This window comes from Chiloscyllium plagiosum, chromosome 2 (assembly GCF_004010195.1).
Source record: "Chiloscyllium plagiosum isolate BGI_BamShark_2017 chromosome 2, ASM401019v2, whole genome shotgun sequence".
In the NCBI taxonomy this organism is placed as follows: Eukaryota; Metazoa; Chordata; class Chondrichthyes; order Orectolobiformes; family Hemiscylliidae; genus Chiloscyllium; species Chiloscyllium plagiosum.
This window is the reverse complement of record NC_057711.1, coordinates 57,259,669-57,283,028: the sequence shown is the minus strand read 5'-3', so window position 1 is coordinate 57,283,028 and position 23,360 is coordinate 57,259,669. Positions and strand designations below refer to the sequence as shown.

Genomic DNA, 23,360 nt, shown 5'->3' with positions numbered 1-23,360 from the left:
TGTGGTGATGTCATTTCCTGTTCGTTTTCTGAGGTGGTTGGGGTGTGTGTGATGGTTTCTTCTAAAAGTGTGGTAAGTGTTTCCTTTGCCAGGTCGATGTTGATGGAGGTGAACTACTAAGACCCCTCAGAATCCTAGTAGTACATAAACCCACCAACACTCTCAAACAAAAACTAACAAACTTAAAAGACCCAGTACAACCCATGGACAAAACCAACGTCATCTACAAATTTCCATGCGAGGACTGCCACAAACACTACGTAGGACAAACAGGAAGAAAGTTCGCCACTAGGATACATGAACACCAGCTAGCCACAAAAAGACACGACCCTCTCTCCCTCATAGCCCGACACACGGATGAAAAAAACCCATCATTTCAACTGGGACAACACATCTAACCTGGGATAGGCTAAGCAAAGACATGCCAGAGAATTCCTAGAGGCCTGGCACTCCAACCACAATGCCATAAACAAACACATAGATCTAGATACCATCTATCAACCCCTCAGAAAACGAACAGGAAATGACATCACCACAAACCCCAGGAACCCCATCCAGAACAAACATATAAATAGAAAGCAGGAGACAACAGCGTCGCTTCACTTGGAGGTCACCACTCATGATGTTACCTAGACATGTAATGAAACGCCTGGATATCAAACTTACAGCTCAGCGAGCAAATCTACACCCTAACCCTCAACCTGAGCTACAAACCTTCACAAACCTTGCAGTATGATATGTCAATTTTGTATGTGTTTTGAACTGTCCATTTGTTGATAATAATTTATTTTTTATTCAGGTGTGGTGGCACAGGCCAGATCTGTCCTTGCCTGGCATAGTCGGTACAAGTTCTGTCCTACCTGTGGAGGTAGCACAGAAGTTCAAGATAGTGGTTATAAGAAAATATGTTTGCAGAAAAACTGCCCAAGCCTCCAAGGAATCCATAATACTTGCTATCCACGTGTAGGTACGATAAATGATGCACAAAGCAAGGGAATTTCTCAATATTTGTTTAAAGATTACTGCTATTGTACAATTTCATTTCAATTTTTTATTAGTTTATAACTTAATTCTGCATTTTAATATTGTTCATTTTCAGAGCAATGCTTATAACAGGGGTCAGGTAGAAAATACAGGTTCAGAGGGGAGGGAAAGAAATGTATTAGGGAAGAAAACAGCAATTATGAGAAAAGAGTGGCACCCAACATAAAAGGGAATCCCATAGCCTTCTATAGGCATTTACAGCAAACTTTTTTTTAACCGACATCTTATGAACCAGCACTTGATAAAACAATAAAAATTATATTCATGAAATATCAGAAATTTACTGTATTATCGTGATCTCCACGATGGACCGAGTAATAGACAGTTGAGAGTGCGAGTGAGAAGCATCTTTGCTGGTATGTTTTATTTAGGGCAAAGTTGCATTATTATTTAAGTGATTTATGCTCTAAATAAATAATAACAGTGATGCGTATACAACCTACATTATGTTTTTACTACGCAGTGTGTGTTTTTACATTGATTATGCGAATTTCTTGATCAATCAGAACATTTGATCAGCACTGTCCAGGTCCCATTGATACTGGTTAATAAAAAATTTGCTGTAAATAGGAAAAGAATAGTAAAATAAGGAAGAAGGCCAATCAGAGATCAACAAGAAAATTTACACATGGAAGCAGGGTGCATTAAATGAATATTTTACATGTCTTTATGGAAGAGGCAGATGATACCCAAGCTCTGATAAGAGCAGAGGAAAGTCTGACCCTAGAGAGTTTAAAGTTGATAAGGACGACCTAGAGTTGTACACATGGAAACAGACCATTTGGTCTAACTCATCCATGCTGACCAGATATCCTAAATTAATCATGTCCCATTTCCCAGGGTTTGGCCCATATCCCTCTAAACCCTTCTTTTTCATGTACCCAATCAGATGTCTTTTAAATGTTATAACTGTACCAGCATCCACCACTTCCAATTGCAGCTCGTTCCTTACGTGCTCCACTCTCACATGAAAAGTTGCCCCTTTTTCCCTTTTAAATCTTGCCCTCTCACCCTAAACTTAAGCCCTCTAGTTCTGGCCTCCCCTGCTATCTACTGGAAAAGACTTTGACAATTCATCCTTTCCATGCCACTCACGACTTCATACATCTCGGCAAGACATCCCTCAACTTCTGACACTCCAGGGAATATAGCCCCAGCCTATTCAGATATTTGGTAATTAAAATTAATAAGGCACTAGCACCAGATGTAATGCACCCAAAGATGTTGAAGAAAGTAATAATGAAAATTGCAGGAGCATTGGCCAAATTCTTTGAGTCTTCTTTTGACTCAGAGGCAGTGCCAGAAGACTGAAGAATTACAAACATCACATTCTTGTTTAAAGTAGGATGTATGGATAAGTCCAGCAATTGCTGGTTCATCCATTTAACTTTAGTGATGGCATAGCTTGCAGAAAGTTATCAGGGATAGAATTAGTACTCATGTGGAGGAAGAGCCAGCATGGAATTCTAAAGAGGAAATCATGTTTAACTAACTTACTGGGGTTTTTCAAAGAAGTAACAGAGAGAGTCGATGATAGAGTGCCAGACAACAGACTTCTGAGAAAAGTTTTACTTCATGGAATAAAACAGACAGTAACAATATGGTCACAAAATTGGCTGAATGACAGGGAACAGAAAGTAACGTCAGTGGAAATGTTTAAGGCTGGGGGAAGGTTTGTAGTGGAATTCTTCAGGGGTTGATATTGGGACCCTTGTTTTTCCAGATATATATTATATAAGTAATCTAGATTTTGGGTGAGCGGGGACAATTTTAAAGTTTGTTTTAAACTTGGAACTTTCATAAACTGTAAGGCGAACAGTGTGGAAATCCAGAAGGACATAGACAAATTAATGAAGTTGATAGATAGGTGGCCAGTGGAATTCTAAATGCAGAGAAGTGTGAGGTGATGCACGGAGGAAGAACATGGACACACAATATAAAAAAAGCGTACAATTCTAAAGGGAGGTGCAGGAGCTGAGCGAACCTGGTATATACGTGCACATTGTCAAAGGTGTCAGGACAGGTGGAGAGAGCAGTTAATAAAATATATGGTATTGCAAGCTTTATCAGTAAGGTCAAGAGAAGAAGGTGAAGCTAACTTTGTATCATACACTTGTTTGACCTCAGCTAGGGTAATGTGTAGAGCTCTGAGTGTCACGATATAGTAAGCTTTGGAGGGAGAGCAGAATAGATTTATGAGTATGGTAGCAGGGCTGAGAAACTTCAGTTATGAGGACAGATTAGAAAGATTGGGTCTGTTCTCCTCAGAGAGAAGATTGAAAGTACATCTGACTGACTGTTTCAAATTCATGAGGGGGCTGGACAGTAGACAGGGAGAAGAAGTTCCACTTTAAAAGTATCAGGAATTAAGAGGGCACAGATTTGAAAAAGAAGCAAATGTGGCATGAGAAAAATCTTTTTCAGAGAGCGAGTGGTTCGAGTCTGGAATGCACAGCCTGGAAATATGGTAGACACCAGTTCAACTGAAGCATTTAAAATGCGATTAGATGATTATTTAAATACAAACAATGGCCAGGTTTCAGGGAAAAAGCAGGAAATTTGCACTAAATCAATACACTCATTTGGAAAGCCAGCGTAGGCACGATGGGCCAAACAGCCTTCTACTACATCAAACCACTTCTGTGATTGTGTATAATACTTTAGCAAAACAAAACCCTGCAAATGCTGGAAATCTAAAATAAAACAGAGGGTATGGAAAATAGCAGCATGCTTGCACATTGAGAAACAAACTTGGCAAATTAGTTGGCAGGCCGGGGGGATAAAAGTTTCTTCTCCTTGCTCAATTGCCAATCTCAGCAAGGCTGAAGGAGGTTCTAAAGCAAAATCATGTGGTCTTCACTGGCACACATCCTGCTCCTGGATCAGACCAACATTGACAGAAATCTAACAGCGGAATAGACAGAGTTACTGCAAAATCCAAAAATATCAGGATTCAGCTAGGTAGTGAGCAAAGTGAATACATACCATCAAAATTATGGAGTAGTGCCAATTTTTATTCTCAATAATCATGAATTAAGGGAAAGGAGCATGATAGATAACGTTTTGTGATGTTTTCAAATTGGCAGCATGTTAGAGGAAATGCAGCTTTAGTTGACCATGTTCAAGTTATAACTTTTTGTCCAAGAGGTCATTATTATCATAGAGCATCACTATCTTGTGGATGGGATGAAGCCCAATTGATTATCAGAGTTCTGTGGGATCCAGTTGTTACTGATACAGTTACTCCTTCTTGAATTAATCTCTCAAGTTATCATCCCACAATTGATTCAGTGGCTTCACACAACAAATTTTAATGCAGTATTTCCAATACAGTCAGTACAATATGCAGCAAGATCCCAACAACAAAAGTGAGGTGAGTGGTATTTTATGGGTAAATATTGTGAGGACTCAAAAGTAAATCAATATGCCAAAATTAATCAATGGTTGAGAAAGTGGGCATCAGAGAATTAAGGTCACTATGTTGTTGACTAACCTCTGACCCATGCTATTTCTGGATAGGGGTCAATAGTAGAAAAATGGGATTTCTGAATGTATCTCTTGGAGAATTCTCTTATAAAAGTGATCAACAGATTCTAGCTGCCACATGAGCAGTCTGAGGTTGTTTGTCCTCTATTTCATTATTTTGTTCCGAAAGCCATAACCTTTTTATCCTACATTGGTTAATCAATCTAGAATATGTACACAAATCTTGGAATACAGCTCAAGTCCCTACCTTCTCACTCCAAGACAAGGGCTCTACCAAGAAGTGTAAGATTCATCCATCTTAAACTCCTGTTAATTCCTTCTGTCATATTTTCAGTTACATCCATTCTTGGAACAAAGGATGGATTGTACAATTGACTGTGTAAAGTATTCTGGTATCATCCTGGATGTACAAGTTTGAATATGTATCTTTGAAAAGCATTTATCAGGTTCAGGCGTGCATGCACTTTGTAAAACTATAATGATATTTTTATGTCGCGTAGATCCAGCTGTAATAATGCTGGTCATTCATCCTGATGGCAATAATTGTCTTCTTGGAAGACAGAAGCGTTTCCCTCCAGGAATGTTTTCGTGTCTGGCAGGATTTATTGAACCAGGTGAGAGAAGGTTTCATGTCATTAAAAAATCAATTTTGCTGTTTTACTTTGAAATGTCTGTATAAAAGCAATATGGTTTAACAAGCTTGGAGAAAGTCATAAATTTGACTGCTTGGACTTATAATTGTGTAGCTCTGCTGCTTTATGACAGATTTCTCAGAAATAGCCAGATCAAGGAAAATAGTAGAAAATTGGTCCCTTAACAGAGACCGTTATAATTCATGCCATCAATGGTTTCGGCTTTGCAATCAATGTTACTATAACATTGGAAGTAATCTATTTCTGTTATGCAGGTATTAAAATACTATCAGGCAGAAAATATATGCAAATCACCCGTGTTGCAATATGCAGGTTAATAAGGCTGTAAAATTGCGAATCAAACACAAAGTTAATTTCCACAGAAAGAAAAATAATATATAGAGCACTAATGTTAAACCTCAATAGAGCCTTCCTTGAATTACTGTGAATGGATTTGAATTCCATGATATAAAAATGATAAAGAGGCATTGAAGAAATTGCAAAAAGGTGATTTACAAGGATAGTACCGGAGCTGGAAGGTTATATTTATCAGGAAAATTTGAACAGGCTGGGACTGTTTTCATTAAAGAGCATAAGTTTGAAAGGTTGCCTGATCAAGGTTTTTAAAATTATTAAAAGTTTGGACAGAGCAAACTCAGAGGAAATGTTTTCATTCATGGAGGATATGAAATTCAGGAGCTATAAATATTCACATAAACACAAATATATCTGATAAGGAATTCAGAATTTTTTTTAACCAAGACTGGACACCAGAGATGAGCAGTTTGTCTTATGAAGAGAGATTGAGCAGTTTAGGTCTGTACTCTAGTATTTCGAAAAATATAAGGAGAGCTAATTGAGGTAAAAAGATGCTAAAGGGATTGACAAAGTGTTGTAGAGAGGATATTTCTTCACATGGGGCAGTCAAAAATGAGAGCTCATAGTTTTAGGACAAGGGGCAGCAGATTGAAAACAGAGATGAGGAGAAATGACTTCCCTCAAAGGGTCATGAATCTGTGGAATTCTTACCTCAGAGAATGGCGGATTCTGAGACATTAAGTTTAAGGAGGAGTTAGACAGATTTTTAATTAGTAATGGGTTGAAGGGTTATTGAGAGCAGGCACTAAAATGGAGTTAAGGTCGAGATGAGATCAGCCTTGATCATATCAAATGGTAGAGTAGGCTCAAGGGACTGAACTGCCTCCTCCTGCTCCTGATTCTTAGTCGTGATGTTATTATGTCTCGTCAGAATGGAATTGAGTGTGTTTTTGCCACTTTAAGTGAAATAATTGAAAAAATTCCTCCACTTCTGGCACATGTCCAAAAGCTGATGCCAACAGGTCTGACTTTTGACGTTAATTTTCCATCATGATAAACAAATACAACAGCACGTTTGTTTTCCTTAATAAGAACCAGTGCATAATCCGAAGCATTTAACAGGCCTATGCTTTGATTTAAAAAATGTTAGAATAAATCTGGTGTTTCACATATAAGTGTAATTTTTTGAGAAGTAAATCTAAGGAAATATAAAAAAAACTGCAGTATTTTCAACAATGCTCAATTGACTGTGGAAAATAGATTATGAAATAATTCAATAGATGAAATCCAAAGGTGGACCCTGTGTAACTGAAGTACATATGAAAGACAGTAGATTGAACAGATCAATGTCATATGAAGCTGAGACAGAATAAGGAGAAGAAATCCACAGGTAAAATTTTATAAAGAGGAGAAGAATAGGCCAAAACCAGCAGGTCCGGCAACATTTGAGTCATAGTGATGTACAGCATGGAAACAGACCCTTCGGACCAACTTGTCCATGTCGACCAGATATCCTAAATTAATCTAGTCCCATTTACTAGCACTTAGCCCATATCCCTTTAAATCTTTCCTATTCATATACCGATCCACATGCCTTTTAAATGTTGTACCAGCTTCTACTGGCAGCTCATTACATATACACACCACCCTTTGCGTGAAAAAGTTACCTCTTTGGTCCCTTTTAAATCTTTCCCCTCTCAACCTAAACCTATGCCTTCTAGTTCTGCACTCCCCTACCCCAGGGAAAAGACCTTGTCTATTTATTCTATCCTTTCCCCTCATGATTTTATAAACCTCTATAAAGTTACCCCTCCGACGCTCCAGGGAAAACCGCCCCAGCCTATTCATCCTCTCCCGAGAGCTCAAACCCTCCAACCCTGGCAACATCCTTGTAATTATTTTCTGAACCCTTTCAACCCTTCCTATAGGTGGGAAACCAGAATTGCGCGCAATATTCCAAAAGTGCCCTAAACAATGTCCTGTACAGCTGCATGTGTGGGAAGAATGCAGAGTTAACATTTTGAGTCTGTGACTCTTCAGAACGGAGAAGTTTGTACATACCAGTGCACAAGTCTGTTAAAATATGAGGATAAGATGATATAACTGAAAAAGTATTGGTATTCCTTTATTGGATAAGTATGGGCATGGAACCCATAAACATAGGGGTAATGGTGGGGAAGCGATGGCCTAATGGTATTATTGCCAGACTGTTAATCCAGAGACCTACGTAATGTTCTGGGGACCTGGATTCAAATCCTGCCATGACAGGAGGTGGAATTTGAATTCAATAAAAATCTGGAATTCAGAAGCTGATGGTGGTCATTGTCAGCTGTCAGGAAAAAAAACTCTTCTGGTTCAGTAATGTTGTTTAGGGGAGGAAACTGCCATCCTTACCTGATCTGGATTACATATGACTCCAGACCCATACCATGTGGTTGACTATAAACTGCTCTCTGGGCAGTAAATGTTGGCCTCGACAGTGACATCCTCATCCCATAAATTAAAAAAAATACGAAATCTGTTGATGTCACTGGTAAGACACAAGTAGAATTGTATCTAGTTTTGAGTAGAGTATCTAGGAAGCATGTCCAAGTAGAGGGGCTACAGGGGAACTTTGGCCTTGAGACAACCAACATTCATTTAAGTACCTGTAGAAACTCTTGTTGTCCATTTTTACTTTCACAGCAGGATGGCCCTTGGCCACCAATTCAGTATCCCAGCAAACAGCTGGATGCCATCTCACAGAGCCATAACAGAGAGCTGTCAACATCTGAACCCAGTCGCTGCAGAAAAGATCTGTTGGAAAGTACCATCATCTGAAGAGGTCCACCACCACAAATATGATCCAATGACTGTGGCTATGCATGTATTTATAAATTTACCCAGTGCTGCAGAAAGTGCCATAGTTTTGAGGTAACCCTGTGGTTTTGTGTTCTCCTTAGCTGTATTATCGCTCCCCTTGATGCTATCGACAAAACACTGCTGTGATGTGAGCCCTCCCATTGGGCTTCCCGCTTTCCTGCTCATAACTGGGTGGAGTCCAAATAAGGTTTCCCACTGGCCATCTCTGGGAAGATCACAGTCAACTTCCCACTATAGTCACTGTCAATTTCTAACCTAGAACCAAGACCAGTATTGAGATCACGACCCGAACTGGAATGTTTAGCTACTAACTTTGGTTATCCTAATATTTAATTGGAGGAAATTTCTATTTGTCCAGATATACAGTCTGACAACTGAAAGGCATCAAAGAGTTCTAAAGAGCTGATGTTGAGGCAGAATTGTGGGCCATCTTCAACCTGTGGGCAGCGCAAAGATGAAATAGAGGAGGAAGCCAAGGATAGATCCTTGGGATCACCAAAGGTAGAAAGCAAGAGTGGGAAGAGAAACCATTGCAAGTGATTCTGTGATTACAAATAAATAGCTAGGAATGAAACAAGCTGAGTGCAGTTCCACTCAGCCACACAACAATGGAAGAATTTCAGAAGATGATATGGTGAACCATGTTGAAAGAGGAAGGAGGGATACCCTCCAAGAGAGAGATGCCATTTGTGACTTTGACGTGAATTGTTTAAATGCTATGGCAGAGATGAAAACCCAACTGGAGAGAGTTAAAAGGAGCATTACCAGTAGAATGGGCATAAGTTTGGATGGGGATATGTTCAAAGAAGTTGGAGGTTGATGATAAGACAAGATCGAAGGGGTCTGAGGCTGCATTTTCGAGCAAAGCTGTGATGACAGCGGATTTGAAGGAGAGAGGAAAGAGAAGTTGAGGAGCAGGAACTGTTATTATCATCAGCTAACATAGCAGTCAGGAAGGGAAATCCAGTTGCGTGACCAATAGTTTAGTGGGAATAGAGTTGTGAGAATAAAAAGTGGGTCTCACAGTCTTAAGATGAGTTTGGAGAGGCAGGAGAGGAAATTAATCTAAAAGTAGGGCTTAAGGGACCTTCAAAGAACGTTTGGGTCAGTGGACTGGGTAGGGAAGTGGGAGAGGCAACTGATTAGATGGTCTCACTCTCCGTGATAAAGAAACCTATGGTTTGTCTTGCAGGTGAGCTGGGGGAGCAGGAAAGGACGATAATAAGATGTATTTGAGAAAAGAAGCCAGGATTGTCTTTGTATTGAATGATGATCTTGGAATAGTAAGCAGTTTTTGTAGATTAGAGCAGTACCCAATTTAGCTTGTGATCCAGTCAGAACTGAAAATAAATGTCTGATCCAGTAAATCCATTTAAATCTGACTTAAGTGAGCAGATATAAAGGCCATACCAGGGGGAATTGAACAGAGGTGCTAATGATAATGAAGGCGTGGAGCTATGTTTGTGATTGTGCAGGTGGGGAGTTGCAGTAACGTCAATGTTGACTAGAGGGCCAATGGCTAGACAATTAGGATTTTGAAAGTGAAAACTTAAGAAGAAAAATATGAGAAAAATGTAGTTCAGTGGGAGTAAATGGATTGATTTTTCACCAATGATACAATGGGTGTGGTGGTCATATCCAAAGAGATGGCTACCAGTAGGCTAACTGCCCTCATTAACCTATCCAACTTTTTTAAAAAATCATCCACGAGTTGTAGACATCACAGACTGGCCCAACATGTACTGCCTGTGTCTAATTGCTCTTGAATTGACTGGCTGTCTAGGCCATTTCAGAGGGCAGTTGAGAGTCAACTACATTGATGTGGGTCACATGACAAATATAGCAAGGCAAGGATGATAATCGACAGCCGATACTGTTCACCATTACACTAACTATCTTAATTCTAGATTTATCAGTGGAATTCTAAGTTTACCATCTAGGAGAAAGTGAGGACTGCAGATGCTGGAGATGAGAGTCAAGAATGTGTTGCTGGGAAAGCACAGCGGTCAGGCAGCATCCGAGGAGCAGGAGAATCGATATTTCAGGCATAAACCCTTCAACAGGAATGAGGCTTGTGGGCCAGGGGCTGAGAGATAAATGGGGGTGGGGGGAAGATAGCTGAGAAAACAATAGATAGATGAAGGTGAGGGAGAAGGTGATAAGTCAGAGGGGGGACTGCTGGACAGGTCCGGAGGGCGGTGCCGAGTTGGAGGCTTGGGACTGGGAAAATGTGGGACAAGAGGAAATGAGAAAGCTGTTGAAATCCACATTTATCCTGTGTGGTTGCAGGATTCTAAGGCAAAATATGAGGCATTCTTCCTCCAGGCGTTGGGTGGTAACAGTTTGGCGGTGGAGGAGGCCCAGGACCTGCATGTCCTTGATGGAGTGGGAGGGGGAGTTGAAGTGTTCAGCCACAGGGCAGTGGGGTTGGTGAGTGTGGGTATCCCAGAGATATTCTCTGAAATGATCCACAAGAAGGCTTCCTGTCTCCCCAGTGTGTAGCACACCGGGTGCAACGGATGAAGTAGATATCATTGGTAGAGGTACAGGTAAATTTCTGATGGATGTGGAAGGATTCCATGGGGCCTTGGATGGAGGTGTGGGAGCAGGTTTTGCACTTCCTGCAGTGGCAGGAGTGAGGTGTGGGCTGGTGGGGGTGTGGACCTGATGAGGGAGTGGCAGAGGGAATGGTCTCTCTGGAATGCTGATAGAGGTGGGGAAGGAATATATCTTTGGTGGTGGCAGAAGTAGCAGAGGATAATGCGATGTATGCAGAGGTTGGCGGGGTAGAATGTGAGGAGCAGGGAGGTTCTGTTCTTATTGCTTTGGGAGGGGTGGGGTTCAAGGGCGGTGGTGCGTGAAGTGGAGGAGATACGCTGGAGGGCATCGTCAACCATGTGGGAAGGAAAGTTGCGATCTTAGAAGAAGGAGACCATCTGGGACTTCGAGGTGGAATTGGTCCTCCTGGGAACAGATGCGGCGGAGATGGAGGAATGGGAATAAGAGATGGTGCTTTTACAGGAGTTAGGTGGGAGGAGGGGTATTCTAGGTAGCTGTGGGAGTTGGTTGTGTTGTAGTAGATGTGCCTGGTTAGTCTGTCACCGGACACAGTGATGGAGAGGTGCAGGAAGGGGAGGGACGAGTCCATGATGGTCCAGGTGAATTTGAGGTCGGTGTTGGTAAAGTTGATGAACTGTTCAATCTCCTCATGGGAACATGAGGTGGCACCTTGACTCCATTTTGTCCTCATCTCTTCCTACCTCGACACCGTCATGTACCCCTTAGTCCAGGAACTCCCTACCTACGTTCACCACATCATTCACGCCCTCCGCCTCCTCCAAGATTTTCATTTCCCTGGCCCCCAAAGCCTCATCTTCACCATGGACATCCAGTCTATGTACACATGGATCTGTGACGAGGATCTGTTTCTTCCTCACTGTCCCAACCAGTAGCCTTTCACCAGCAGCCTCATCCGCTTGGCCGAACTGGTCCTTGCCCTCAACAACCTTTCATTCCAATCCTCCCACTTCCTTCAAACCAAAGGGGTAGCCAGCACACGCATGGGCCGCAGCTATGCCTGCCTGTTTGTCAGGTACGTGGAACAGTCCATCTTTCACAGTTATACCGGCACCAACCCCCACCTGTTCCTCCACTACATCGATGACTGTATCAGCACCACCTCGTGCTCCCACAAGGAAGTTGAACAGTTTATCAACTTTACCAACACCTTCCACCCCAACCTCAAATTCATCTGGACCATCTCGGACACCTCCCTCCCCTTCCTGGACCACTCCATCATCGTCTCCGGTGACCAACTAACCACAAACATCTACTACAAGTTCACTGACTCCCACAGCTACCTAAACTACACCTCCTTCCACCCCAACTCCTGTAAAAATTCGCCAGGTCCATGCCCCCCACCAGCCCACACCCCACTCCTGGCACCTTTCCCTGCCACCGCAGGAAGTGCAAAACCTGTGCCCACACCACTCCCCTCACCTCCATCCAAGGCCCCAAGGGATCCTTCCACATCCATCAGAAATTTACCTGTACCTCCACAAATGTCATCTACTGCATCCATTGCACCCGATGTGTCACCTCTACATCGGGGAGACATGACGCTTTCTTGCAGATCGCTTCAGAGAACATCTCTGGAATACCCGCACCAACCAACCCCACTGCCCTGTGGCTGAACACTTCAACTCCCCCTCCCCCTCCGACAAGGTCCTGGGCCTCTTCCACCACCAAACCGTTACCACCTGACACCTGGAGGAAGAACGCCTCATATTCCACCTTGGGACCCTGCAACCACACAGGATAAATGTGGAATTCAACAGCTTCCTCATTTCCCCACCCCCCACATTACCCCAGTCCCAAGCCTCCAACTCGGCACCGCCCTCCTGACCCATCCATCACTTCCCCCATGGACCTATCACATTCTCCCTCACTTTCATCTATCTATTGCTTTCTCAGCTTTTTTCCCCAACCCCACCTCCCTCCCATTTATCTGTCAGCCCTTGGGCCACAAGCCTCATTCCTGATGAAGGGCTTATGCCCGAACCGTCGATTCTCCTCTGATGCTGCCTGACCTGCTGTGCTTTTCCAGCAACACACTCTCGACAAAGTCCACCTTTTGTCATGATGAGATACAAACCCATGTCTTTCGAGTTTTGTAACTTTGAATTACTAGTCTTTTACACTTGACTATTCCAAAGCACTCCTACTTGATCTCCCATATTTTATTCTCTGTAAACTTGCAGTTATCAAAAGAAACCTGCAGCCCATGCCTTAAATCACAGCAGGTTCCATTTCCCTATTGCTCCTCTTGCTCACTAACTTACACTGACTCCTAGTCAAAAAAGTATGGTGTTTTCAAATCACTTTGTGACCTTGCCCTTTCCTACCTCCATACCCCCCTCTAATTTCACAATCTCCACGATATCTGCGTTTCTAGTCTCCTGAGCACGCCCAATTTAATTACACCACCATTGATGACTGAACCTTTTGCACTGCCCCACGCCTTGGAATTCCCTGCCTAGATTTCTCTGCCTAGGTATCTATCTTTCCTCTTTTAAAACACAGCTTAAAACCTAACACTTTAAGCACTTAATTACTCCTTGCGTGGCTTTTGGTTTGTAATGCATTACACAAAACGTATTGTTATAATGGTTGCACATTTTATTAATTTTTTTTTGGATTGTGATACTTTACAGAACATTTGTACTTTGGATATATCAACATCCTGTTTATCCTCCAGGTTTTCATAAAAATATCAGTAGAATGGTTTTGATAAAAAGCAGGGAGTTATCCCCACTGTCTCAGTCAATATTTATCCTTCAATTGACCTCATTAAAACAGACTGACTGGCCATTGTTGTGCGTGGGAGTTTGCCATGCACAAGTTGGCAACTGCATTTCCAAATTATAACTGTGATTAAATACCAATAACATACTTCATTGGCAGTAAAGCACTTTGGGATCTCTGCCAATCACTTTATTAATGTAAGTTACTTTCATTTTCAGATAAATGTGCATATATTTCACACAGTTCTCCAAATTTCAGTAGCTTTATGCTTCAACAGGGCCACATTAGTTTTGGATTTGATTGTAAAGTTACAATTGAACAGTGGGTATGGTAAATTTATACTACTGTGAATGTCTTGTGGGCTACTTTCCCTCTCATTTCTGCAGCTGCTACATGACCTCACATTGCTTAAGGGCATTAGTATGCCTGACAGTGCTGTTCATTCGTTGTTTTCAGAGTGTTGGCTAAATTGAGTCTGTTCACAGAACCATAGCCAGGTGATTTTGCAGTGTTAAATGCAGTCTGTGTGTTATTTGCTTACATTGGATAGATTCTATCAGTAAATTGCAGGGATTATTTGGTAGTTATAGTTGGAAAATTCAGATATTGTGCTGAATGCTTGTGCTTTTACCATAGATTATGCCATCTGAGTTGATCATTGAAGTCTCGAATATTCTTTTAAGAACTGGGGTTGACTTGTATGCCAAATATAAAATGTGAACCACCAGTAAGGATGACCATGTTTATAAATGCAGATAAAAAAAAATAATGCCAGTAGTTTATAATGAAAGAGAGTGGAATGATTTAATGAATAAATTAATTCTGTAAAGATGCCCTTAACCACAATCAAAGCATTTCAAAACATGTCAAATCCATCATCTATTTGACTTGACTGAAATACATTGAAATCCAGTTGAGTCACATTAGTTAAGGCATCAGCGTAGGATCCCACACAGAATCAGATTTGATGCTTTTGGTTTCATAATCATCCCTCCACAACAATTTATCTCCCTCTCCATCAAATTGGATTGAATATTCTACATTTTGGATATTCTGCAAGAATTTGTTAACAGTTTGTGCACTAATACTATCCCATGATTTGATTGAATGAAAATACCAGAGATATCGAGGAGGCAGTAAGCATATCTTTACTCTTTGTGAAGGTTTTATCTGAGACAATATCTGCTTCTACCAATTCAGCAGGACCATCATCCTTAATTGGCTTGGTCCTAGAGACTGCCAAACATTTCACAATAGCCAGAGTATTCTGAAAGCATAACAACCAATGGGGGACAAAGAATGAGGAGGATGCATGAGTCCCAACATTGGAGGAGTGCCAAGTTCTGAGATGGTTTTGGGCTAGAGGAAGTTACAAGAGATGGAGAGGTTCAATGGAGGGATGTAGACGCATGGATGAGAGTTATGAAGTTGAGGTTTTGGTGGACTGGGAGCCAATGCAGATCAGCAAGCACAAAAATGATAGTTAAATGGTATTTAGTGATGGTCAGAAATTGAGCAGCAGCATTTTACAGATGCCAGTTTTGGAGAGCTAGATCACAGAAGATGGAGAATCACAATAATAGTTGCCGAAGTTATTGCAAAGAAATTGTACTAGCAGTTTCCTGTTACTGAAGAACTCTTCAGAAACAAATCTTTCTCGTATACATGCATTAATCAGCAATGGAAAACACATGATTGGACTGTAATTGTTTAATTTAGTTATCTGTATATTGAGGCCAACACTGTATGAAGCCATGAAAACACTTACAGTTTTACGTTCTTTAAATGAGGTAGAAATTTGTCAATGTCTTAGAAAATGGTGTGTGTGCATCCTTTTGCTTTTGATTAAAATTAAGTACTTCAAAATAGAAAAGCAAAAATCTTGGGAGTTTCTGCTGATTCTCAAAATCTGGTAGAACACCAATTTGTGTTTATTTCAGGATGTGACAAAGGGAAAGTCTTAAGTACAGAACAATCAAGACAGCTTTGTCAATGGTGTTCATTCTGGAATGCTCCAGGCATATACGACCAGTAAATAATGTACAATCTACTCACTTACTTCTAGCTCTAATATAAAATTCTCCAATTATAATCAAAACTGGGTAACTCATTTGAATTTATAAGCTTGAATATTACCAAGGGAATGAATTAGGTAGAGGGCAAACCTTGTGATAATTTTAATGAAGCATTTTATTTTCATTAACAGGGGAGACAATAGAAGATGCTGTACGAAGGGAGGTTGCAGAAGAAACTGCTGTCAAGGTTGGGAATGTTCAATATGTTTCCAGCCAACCCTGGCCAATGCCTTCATCTCTCATGATTGGTTGCCAAGCTATTGCTGTAACAACAGAAATTATTGTGGACAAAACAGAGATTGTAGATGCCCGTTGGTTCAGTCGGCAGCAGGTACATCAGACTTAAGATTCTTAAGAAACAAAAACAGTTTATTGGATGCTGTTATTTTATTCCTAACTGTGTGAAATAATAGTGCGACCTGAGAAAGGATAGTTAGTTCATCAAAACCAAGGAAGGAACAATTCATCTCATGCTGCTCCATCACCTTGGCCCTGTAGGCCTACACATTTTACCTTTTAGAGTAATTTAATTCCCTTTTGAATGCCTCAATTAAGCATCATCAGACGTCTGTAGACAAGGAGAGCAAGGTAAACAATTAAAATTATAGGACACTGGAGACCAAGGGTCATATCTTGTGGACTGAGAGTATTCTGTGAAGTGGTCACCCAATCTGTATTTATTTTCTCTGATGTAGAGCAGACTGCATTGTGAACAGCGAATACAGCATGATAAATTGAACTTGTTGTATTTCATTCTGTTAGGTGCAACTGTAACATTGTCATCAAGCCTGCTGACAGGAATGGCGCTGTTGCTATCTGGCAAAGTGACCTCTTAAATCACAAAAAGTCAAATGCCAACTTTCCAAAACTTCTCCTTTCTATCTCCTGGATTATGTCCCCACTACCATTGTATCAAAAATTGTCACTGACCTCACCTCTAAAGATCTTCCCTCTATGGTGTCCAATTCTTGGTCCCACAACTCTGAGCTACCTCCACTTCTAGCTCCTTCCCAAGAGGACAAACCTGACCATCCAGATAGACTGAGAGTGGAGTGCTAGAAAAGCACAGCAGCTCAGGCAGTATCCGAGGAGCAGGAGAATTGGCGTTTCGGGCAAGAGCCCTTCATCAGGAATGTGGCTTGTGAGCTGAGGGGGCTGAGAGATAAATGGAAGCATGCGAAATGGTGATAGTTCAGAGAGTGGACGAAGGTGAGGGTAATGGTGATAGGTCGGAGAGGAGGGTGGGAAGGAAGATGGACAGGTCATGAGGGCAGTGCCGAGTTGGAAGGCTCGAACTGGGATAAGATGGGGGGAGGGGAAACTAGTGAAATCCACATTGATGCCATATGGTTGGAGGGCCCCAAGGCGGAAGATGAGGCATTCTTCCTCCAAGCATCAGGTGGTGAGGGAGTGGCGATGGAGGAAGCCCAGGACCTGCATGTCCTCGGCAGAGTGAGAGGGGGAATTGAAATGTTCAGCCACGGGGCAGTAGCGTTGGGTGGTGCAGGTGTTTTATCCAGATAGACCTGCTATTTCAGCCTATTCCTGCTCATTGAACATATGTCTCGCTGTATCGACTCTATTTTCATTCCCCTAGACTGTCCCTTGCTACCTACATTGCTGACTTTTCTGATGCCTTCCTCACTCTAAACTATCTGATCTCAATTAACCACTTCACAATTTTCACTCAGAAGGTTGAGAATTCTCTCCCACAGAGGGCTGTGAAAGACTAGCCTTTGAGTATATATACGGGAGAGATTGATAGATTTCTAATTACCAATCCCATACAGGGTTAAGGAGATGGATGGGTAAAAAGCATTAAGGTGTTCATTCAGCCATTATCGAATGATGGAGCAGGCCCATCAGGCTGCATCATCTATCCCTGCTTTAATGTTCCTATCTTCCTACATCACAGAATGTTCTACACCATTATCTTGAATGGAGGTCTATCCAGTTTCCACCTCTGATCAGTGACCTCTACCTGGCTGAGCTTGGTCTTACATTGAACAACTTCCCTTTCAACTCTGTTCATATCCTCTCAGTTAAACTTATTGCTAGCCTGAAGTATTATTGGACGCTATTAGAGGCTGAATAGGCTGGGGCTATTTTCCCTGCAGTGTCAGAGGCTGAGAGGTGACCTTACCGATGTTTATAAAATTATGAGGGGCATGGTTAGAGTAAATAGTCAAGGTCTTTTCCCTGTGGTAGGGGAGACCAAACTAGAGGGCATAGGTTTAAGGTGAGAGGGAAAAAATTTAAAAGTGACCTTAGGAGCAATTTTTTCTCGTAGAGTGTGCTGTGTGTGTGGAATGAGTTGCCAGAGGAAGTGGCCAGAGGAAGTAGTGGAGGCTGGTACAATTACAGTATGTAAAAGGTATCTGAATAGATGTATGAAGAGGAAGGGTTTAGATTAGATTAGATTACTTACAGTGTGGAAACAGGCCCTTCAGCCCAACTAGTCCACACTGACCCGCCGGGATATTGGCCAAATGCTGGCCAATGGGACTTGATTTATTTAGGATAGGTGGTAAACATGGATGAGTCGGACCGAAGGCTCTTTCTGTGCTGTACATCTCTATGCTTCTCCTCGGAGTTACCTCCTTCACAGCCAGAAACATACTCTCTTCAGAAATGAAGAGAAAGATCTTGGTGCTGTGTCCTCAAAAAATTCATCAATTTTCTTCCAAATTCCACCATTCCCTAACCTTCACTTGGATCAGCTCCAACTTTTCCCTTCCCTGATTTCTCGGTCTCCATTTATGAAAATATTCGAGCAACATGCATTCACTGTAAGCCGATTCTCTCCCTTGGCAATTTGACTACATTTCATTACACTCTACTGCTGTGAAAACTTCATCTAATTATCCACCATTTAACTCAAAGGTTCTCCATTCCATTTTGAATCTGTTCTGAAGATGCAACCTTCCACACCAGCAAAATTTCTGATGTACTTTTTCCCTCAACCAAGGATTTCTCCCCCGCAGTATTCTTGATCACAATTGTACCATTTCCTGCATTTTTGGTCATCTCTTCCCCTCCCCCTCAAACTATGACAGGGTTCCCCTTATTTTCACCTTCTACCACTCCAGCCTCTGTATTCCACATAGCCACCACCAATCTCTTTCCTCCTCCCCATCTCTTTCAGCATTCTTCAGAGACTATTCCATGCACAGCACTGGATCCACTCATGAGTCACCTCCAATTTGTCATCCTTTTTCCATGGCACCTTTCCATTCAAGAAATGAATAGTTGTTTACCATCCAAGGCAATAATTTCTCCAATATTTCTCAGTGCACACATCTCCGAAATCCGTGCATGGCAATGATTTTCGAAAGCAGAAATCAATGCAGAGGCACCCTAGTGTGTGCAGGAACCCTTAAGCCACCATGCAGCCACATAGCTGCACACCTTAGAGGGACCACTGTCCTAAAACCCCATCCCAAAAATTCCTTCCAAGTGAAGCAACGATTTAGCCCACCATATTCACTGTTTACAATGTGGTCTGTGCTATTTGGGAGACTAAATGCAGATTGAATGTCCAGTATCCAGAGTACCTCCATTCAGTCTGCAAGAGTGATCCTTGATCTTCCAGTTCCCCGCTGTTCTAATTCTCCACCTTGTCCTTATGTTGATCGCTCTATCCTCAAACTCTTGCATTTTTCTAAAGAAGACAAGCAGGGAGCTAGAAGAACATAGCAAGCCAGGCAGCATCAAGAGGTAGAGAAGTCAACGTTTCGGGTGTAACCCTTCTTCAGGAATGGTGGTGGGTATAAGGGGAGCTGCAGATAAAGGGGGTGGCGGGGGCAGGGTGGTGAAGTGGGAATGTAGAGGGTACGACCTTGCTGGTCAATGGAAGGGAGTCGGGGGAATGGAAGGGAAAGGTTCTCCAATTTCAAAAAACCTTCCTCCCCAACCCCTCCCCCTCCCTTCCACTCCTCCCAGTCACCAACCAGGTTCATTCTTCCCATTGAACAACCAGGTCATCCCCTCTATCTGTCTTCACCTATCCCTATTTTCCCACTCTGTCCCCCCACCCGCTTTATCTGCAGCTCCCCTTAAACCCAGCCTAGTTCTGAAGAAGGGTTACACCAGAAACATTGACTTCTCTTAACTCCTGATGTTGCCTGGCTTGCTGTGTTCTTCCAGCCTCCTGCTTGTCTACCTTGGATTCCAGCATCTGCAGTTTTTTTTTATTCTAAAGAAGCTGTATGTCATCTGGGGAACTGCACTTCAACTTTTGTTTAGGCATTATACAGTTTTCCAGACTCAGCATTAAATTCAGCAATATCTGATTATAATCTACCCTCATTTGTTTTCTGTTTATTTGCATATTTCAGTTTTAGTCTCATTTTTTCCATGTTTATTTCGATGGCAGCTGTTTGTCATTTTGCCATTCCCTCCTCTGGCCACATCTTCTGATCCTTATCTATTCCAGTGCCACTCCCTTCAACCCACTCCAACATCATTTTTTTATTATTTAATCTTTCCCATTCTGTCATTGAACTTCCCTTCTCCACCTTTCCCCTTTCACTTTCTTAAAACAATTATGTTTCCAACTTGACCTTTTCAACCGCCCTCCATAGATGCTTTCTGACATGTTGAATGCTTCCTGCATCTTCTGTTTTTATTTCCGATGACCAGTGTCTGTAATTTTGCACTCTCAAGAGCTAATTATTTTTGTTTCTTTTGATTTAGTTGCAGAGCACAACTTCAGTTGTATTTCTGACGAAGCCTTACTAATTGACTACTTTTATCTGAAGTTTATAGAAATCCTCATCTCAAGCAAGCTAATTCTGTAGCTAAATTATATAGATAAAACTTGCACATTAGAAAATATTGTCCATGAAACCACAACTGGCACATAATAAAATTGCAAAGCAGCTTCAATTGTTAGTGGTTAAATTAAATGAATTTTGTTACAGCTATTAAATATTGAAGATGTTATCTGAAAATCAAGTTAATAACATTTCCTAGAGAAAATTGACTTCATTCAAAATCTAATGTGTTTTCTTTTGTTTGTTGACATCACAGATTACTGAAATCCTGACGCATGAGAATCATCCAATTAGCATTCCGCCACAGCAAACTATTGCACATACACTAATTAAAAAGTGGCTTGTAAAGAATGCACACCTCTGAGTATACTGCTGTGATTACATCATCCTATTGACCTGCAATTAAATCAGTTGATCTGTCAATCTTTGTGAGAAGACAGCAGTAATCTCACCAAAAAGAACATTAGTGAAGTAATTTTCCACTCATTACAATATTGTTAATTCCAATGAACATTTGTCAATTTGTAGATTGTAGTACAACAAACATTTTATTAACTGGCCTCTGTGGGACCAAGAGTGGTCCAGTTGATCAAATATTTTAGGTAATCAATAGGTATGCTGACCAAGTGAAGCTTTGAGGCATTAGCATCCCTCACCAAATCCAAATAAAAACATTGATACATCTCCTAAAGTGTAAAAACACACAGTAAGTAATATAAAGGTAGCACAGAGCTTATACACATCACTGTTCTACTTAGTGATATTTTAGATATCTATTTTTTCCCAATTTATTAAGAGTGCCTGTTGAAATGGTGCCGGTTAAAACAAAGTTTGCTGTATTTCATTTACGAATAAGCTAGTAACATTAATTTGAAGTGATTTTTGATTTGTTTATTGAACAAGGATATATTTTCAAAATAATTCACATTGATTTACTACTTATAACAAATGAGGGTGATTTCCCCTGTTCTCAAGTCAGAGCAACTTCTCAAGCCAGAAGTATTTGACACTTTTCCCTGATATCTGGATGTGTTCCTTTATGGTTGTCAGATCCTTACATTTATTCCACTTTCAGAATTGCTTTGCCTCAAATACTAGATTAATAAAAAACAATTTAAAGCTGTTTGTCTCTTGCAAGTTAGAAACATAGGCAACCAGGCTTCATCTTACCCCTGTGGAGAAAAGTACAATAAGCAATCTGTTTGCACCTATGAATCCCATCAGGAGTCATTTTCACATGTTGCTCCAGGCGAATAGAAGTTAATTAACATCATAGGGAAAGGTGTCAGGAGAAGTATCAAGAAAGACTGCCAAGTTGTTGTTCCTCAAGATTCACCTGACAGCTGTAACGAACATTACATCATATTTTATGGGGTATATGCTGATTCTTTGAAATAATCACAAAAACAAGTATTGTCTTCATAGTGCATGGCTAGAAATGCCACATGGTTGATACACCCCAATCTCGTCCTGAGATCTTGACCATCATAAATGCCAAACTTCAGCCAATTTAGTTTACTCCATGTTACATTAAGAAACAACTGAGGAATGAGATCGAGCAAAGGCTATGTGCCATAACAACATATTGACTTTAGTACGAAAGACCTGTCCTCCAGAATTAGCTTACCCTTAGCCAAGCTGTTCCAACGTAGCTACAATACTGGCATGTACCTGATAAAATGGAAAATTGACCAGGAGTTCCCTTCTGGAAACCGCATGACAAATCCAATCTAGTCAATTGCCACCTTCCCACTAATCACAGTAGTCACTGAGTTAATAGAGGGTGTCATTAGTGCTGCTCGATAACATTATTACTTTTCAAATAGCCTACTCCTCAATACTCAACAATGAAACTATTTTTTCAAAGAAGTTCTGTCACACCCCCATTCATATTTTTCATTGTTACTATGTTCATTATACAATTATTGACTATCCTAAAAAAAAGTCATTAATCTGTCTTTGATCAATGCCTCGGTGTTAATTAGCAATATATTTCTTAATAGCACATTCAAATTACAATTCTTTACGAGATTCTTTAATATTTTACAACTCTTATTCAATGACCTAAAATAACATTTAAAACTCTGATAAAACATGAAAGATATAAATTATAACTGGTCAAAATTGATTTCTACTTAGAATGTTATGTCCATTGTCATGGTCGAAAAGTGTGGCACCGGAAAAGCACACCAAGTCAGGTAGCATCCAAGGAGCAGGAGAGTCGACATTTCGGGCATATGCCTGACCTGCTGTGCTTTTCCAGTGCCACAGTTTTTGACTCTGATCTCTAGCATCTGCAGTCCTCACTGTCTCCCTGTGCATTGTCATGCTCATGCAGATGAATCTATGGTAAAATGAAAAATGAATACATGCAGAATCAGGTGATCTTGCTCCTTTCTCTGCAATGAAATGAAATTGCTTGGGATTCAAAGTAGCCAGATTGTCAGAACATGAAAAGATACTTTTGAAATATTCCTTTGAGAAGAGGTTAAAAAGTAGCAGGACTACATTTGTGGATCTAATAGCTATTATCCTATCAGTGTTTAGAGAAACTGTTGCAAATTTACCACTGGCTTAATAGCTGCAGAGTGGGTCTGAGGAGAAACGACAAGGCCAAAATTAACACCAAAATTAAAACTACACCTCCTCCCATCCTGCCCTGGACTACACCTCCTCCCATCCTGCCCTGGACTACACCTCCTCCCATCCTGCCCCCTGTAAAAACGCCATCCCATTCTCCCAATTCCTTCGACTCCGCCGCATCTGCTCCCAGGAGGACCAGTTCCAAAAACGCACAACCCAGATGGCCTTCTTCTTCAAGGACCACAATTTCCCCCCCGACGTGGTCGACGATGCCCTCCACC

The 23,360-nt window shown here is 41.2% G+C and overlaps 1 protein-coding gene across 3 annotated transcripts in view; it reads left to right on the top strand.

Annotated features, from left to right (window-relative positions):
- nudt12 (nudix (nucleoside diphosphate linked moiety X)-type motif 12) overlaps positions 1-23,208 on the top strand; it is a 30,578-nt gene extending 7,370 nt beyond the window's left edge. For 2 of the 3 annotated variants that reach the window (XM_043710211.1, XM_043710218.1), the window contains exons 4-7: positions 800-967; positions 5,031-5,144; positions 15,853-16,052; positions 20,753-23,208. In XM_043710211.1, the coding sequence (XP_043566146.1) occupies positions 800-967; positions 5,031-5,144; positions 15,853-16,052; positions 20,753-20,860 (590 nt within the window). In that variant the 3' untranslated portion in view covers positions 20,861-23,208. Of the gene's footprint in view, positions 1-799; positions 968-5,030; positions 5,145-8,165; positions 8,394-15,852; positions 16,053-20,752 lie in introns of those variants that run through there. The other variant, XR_006314626.1, reaches the window with a different exon arrangement.
- The last annotated feature ends 152 nt before the right edge of the window (positions 23,209-23,360 follow it).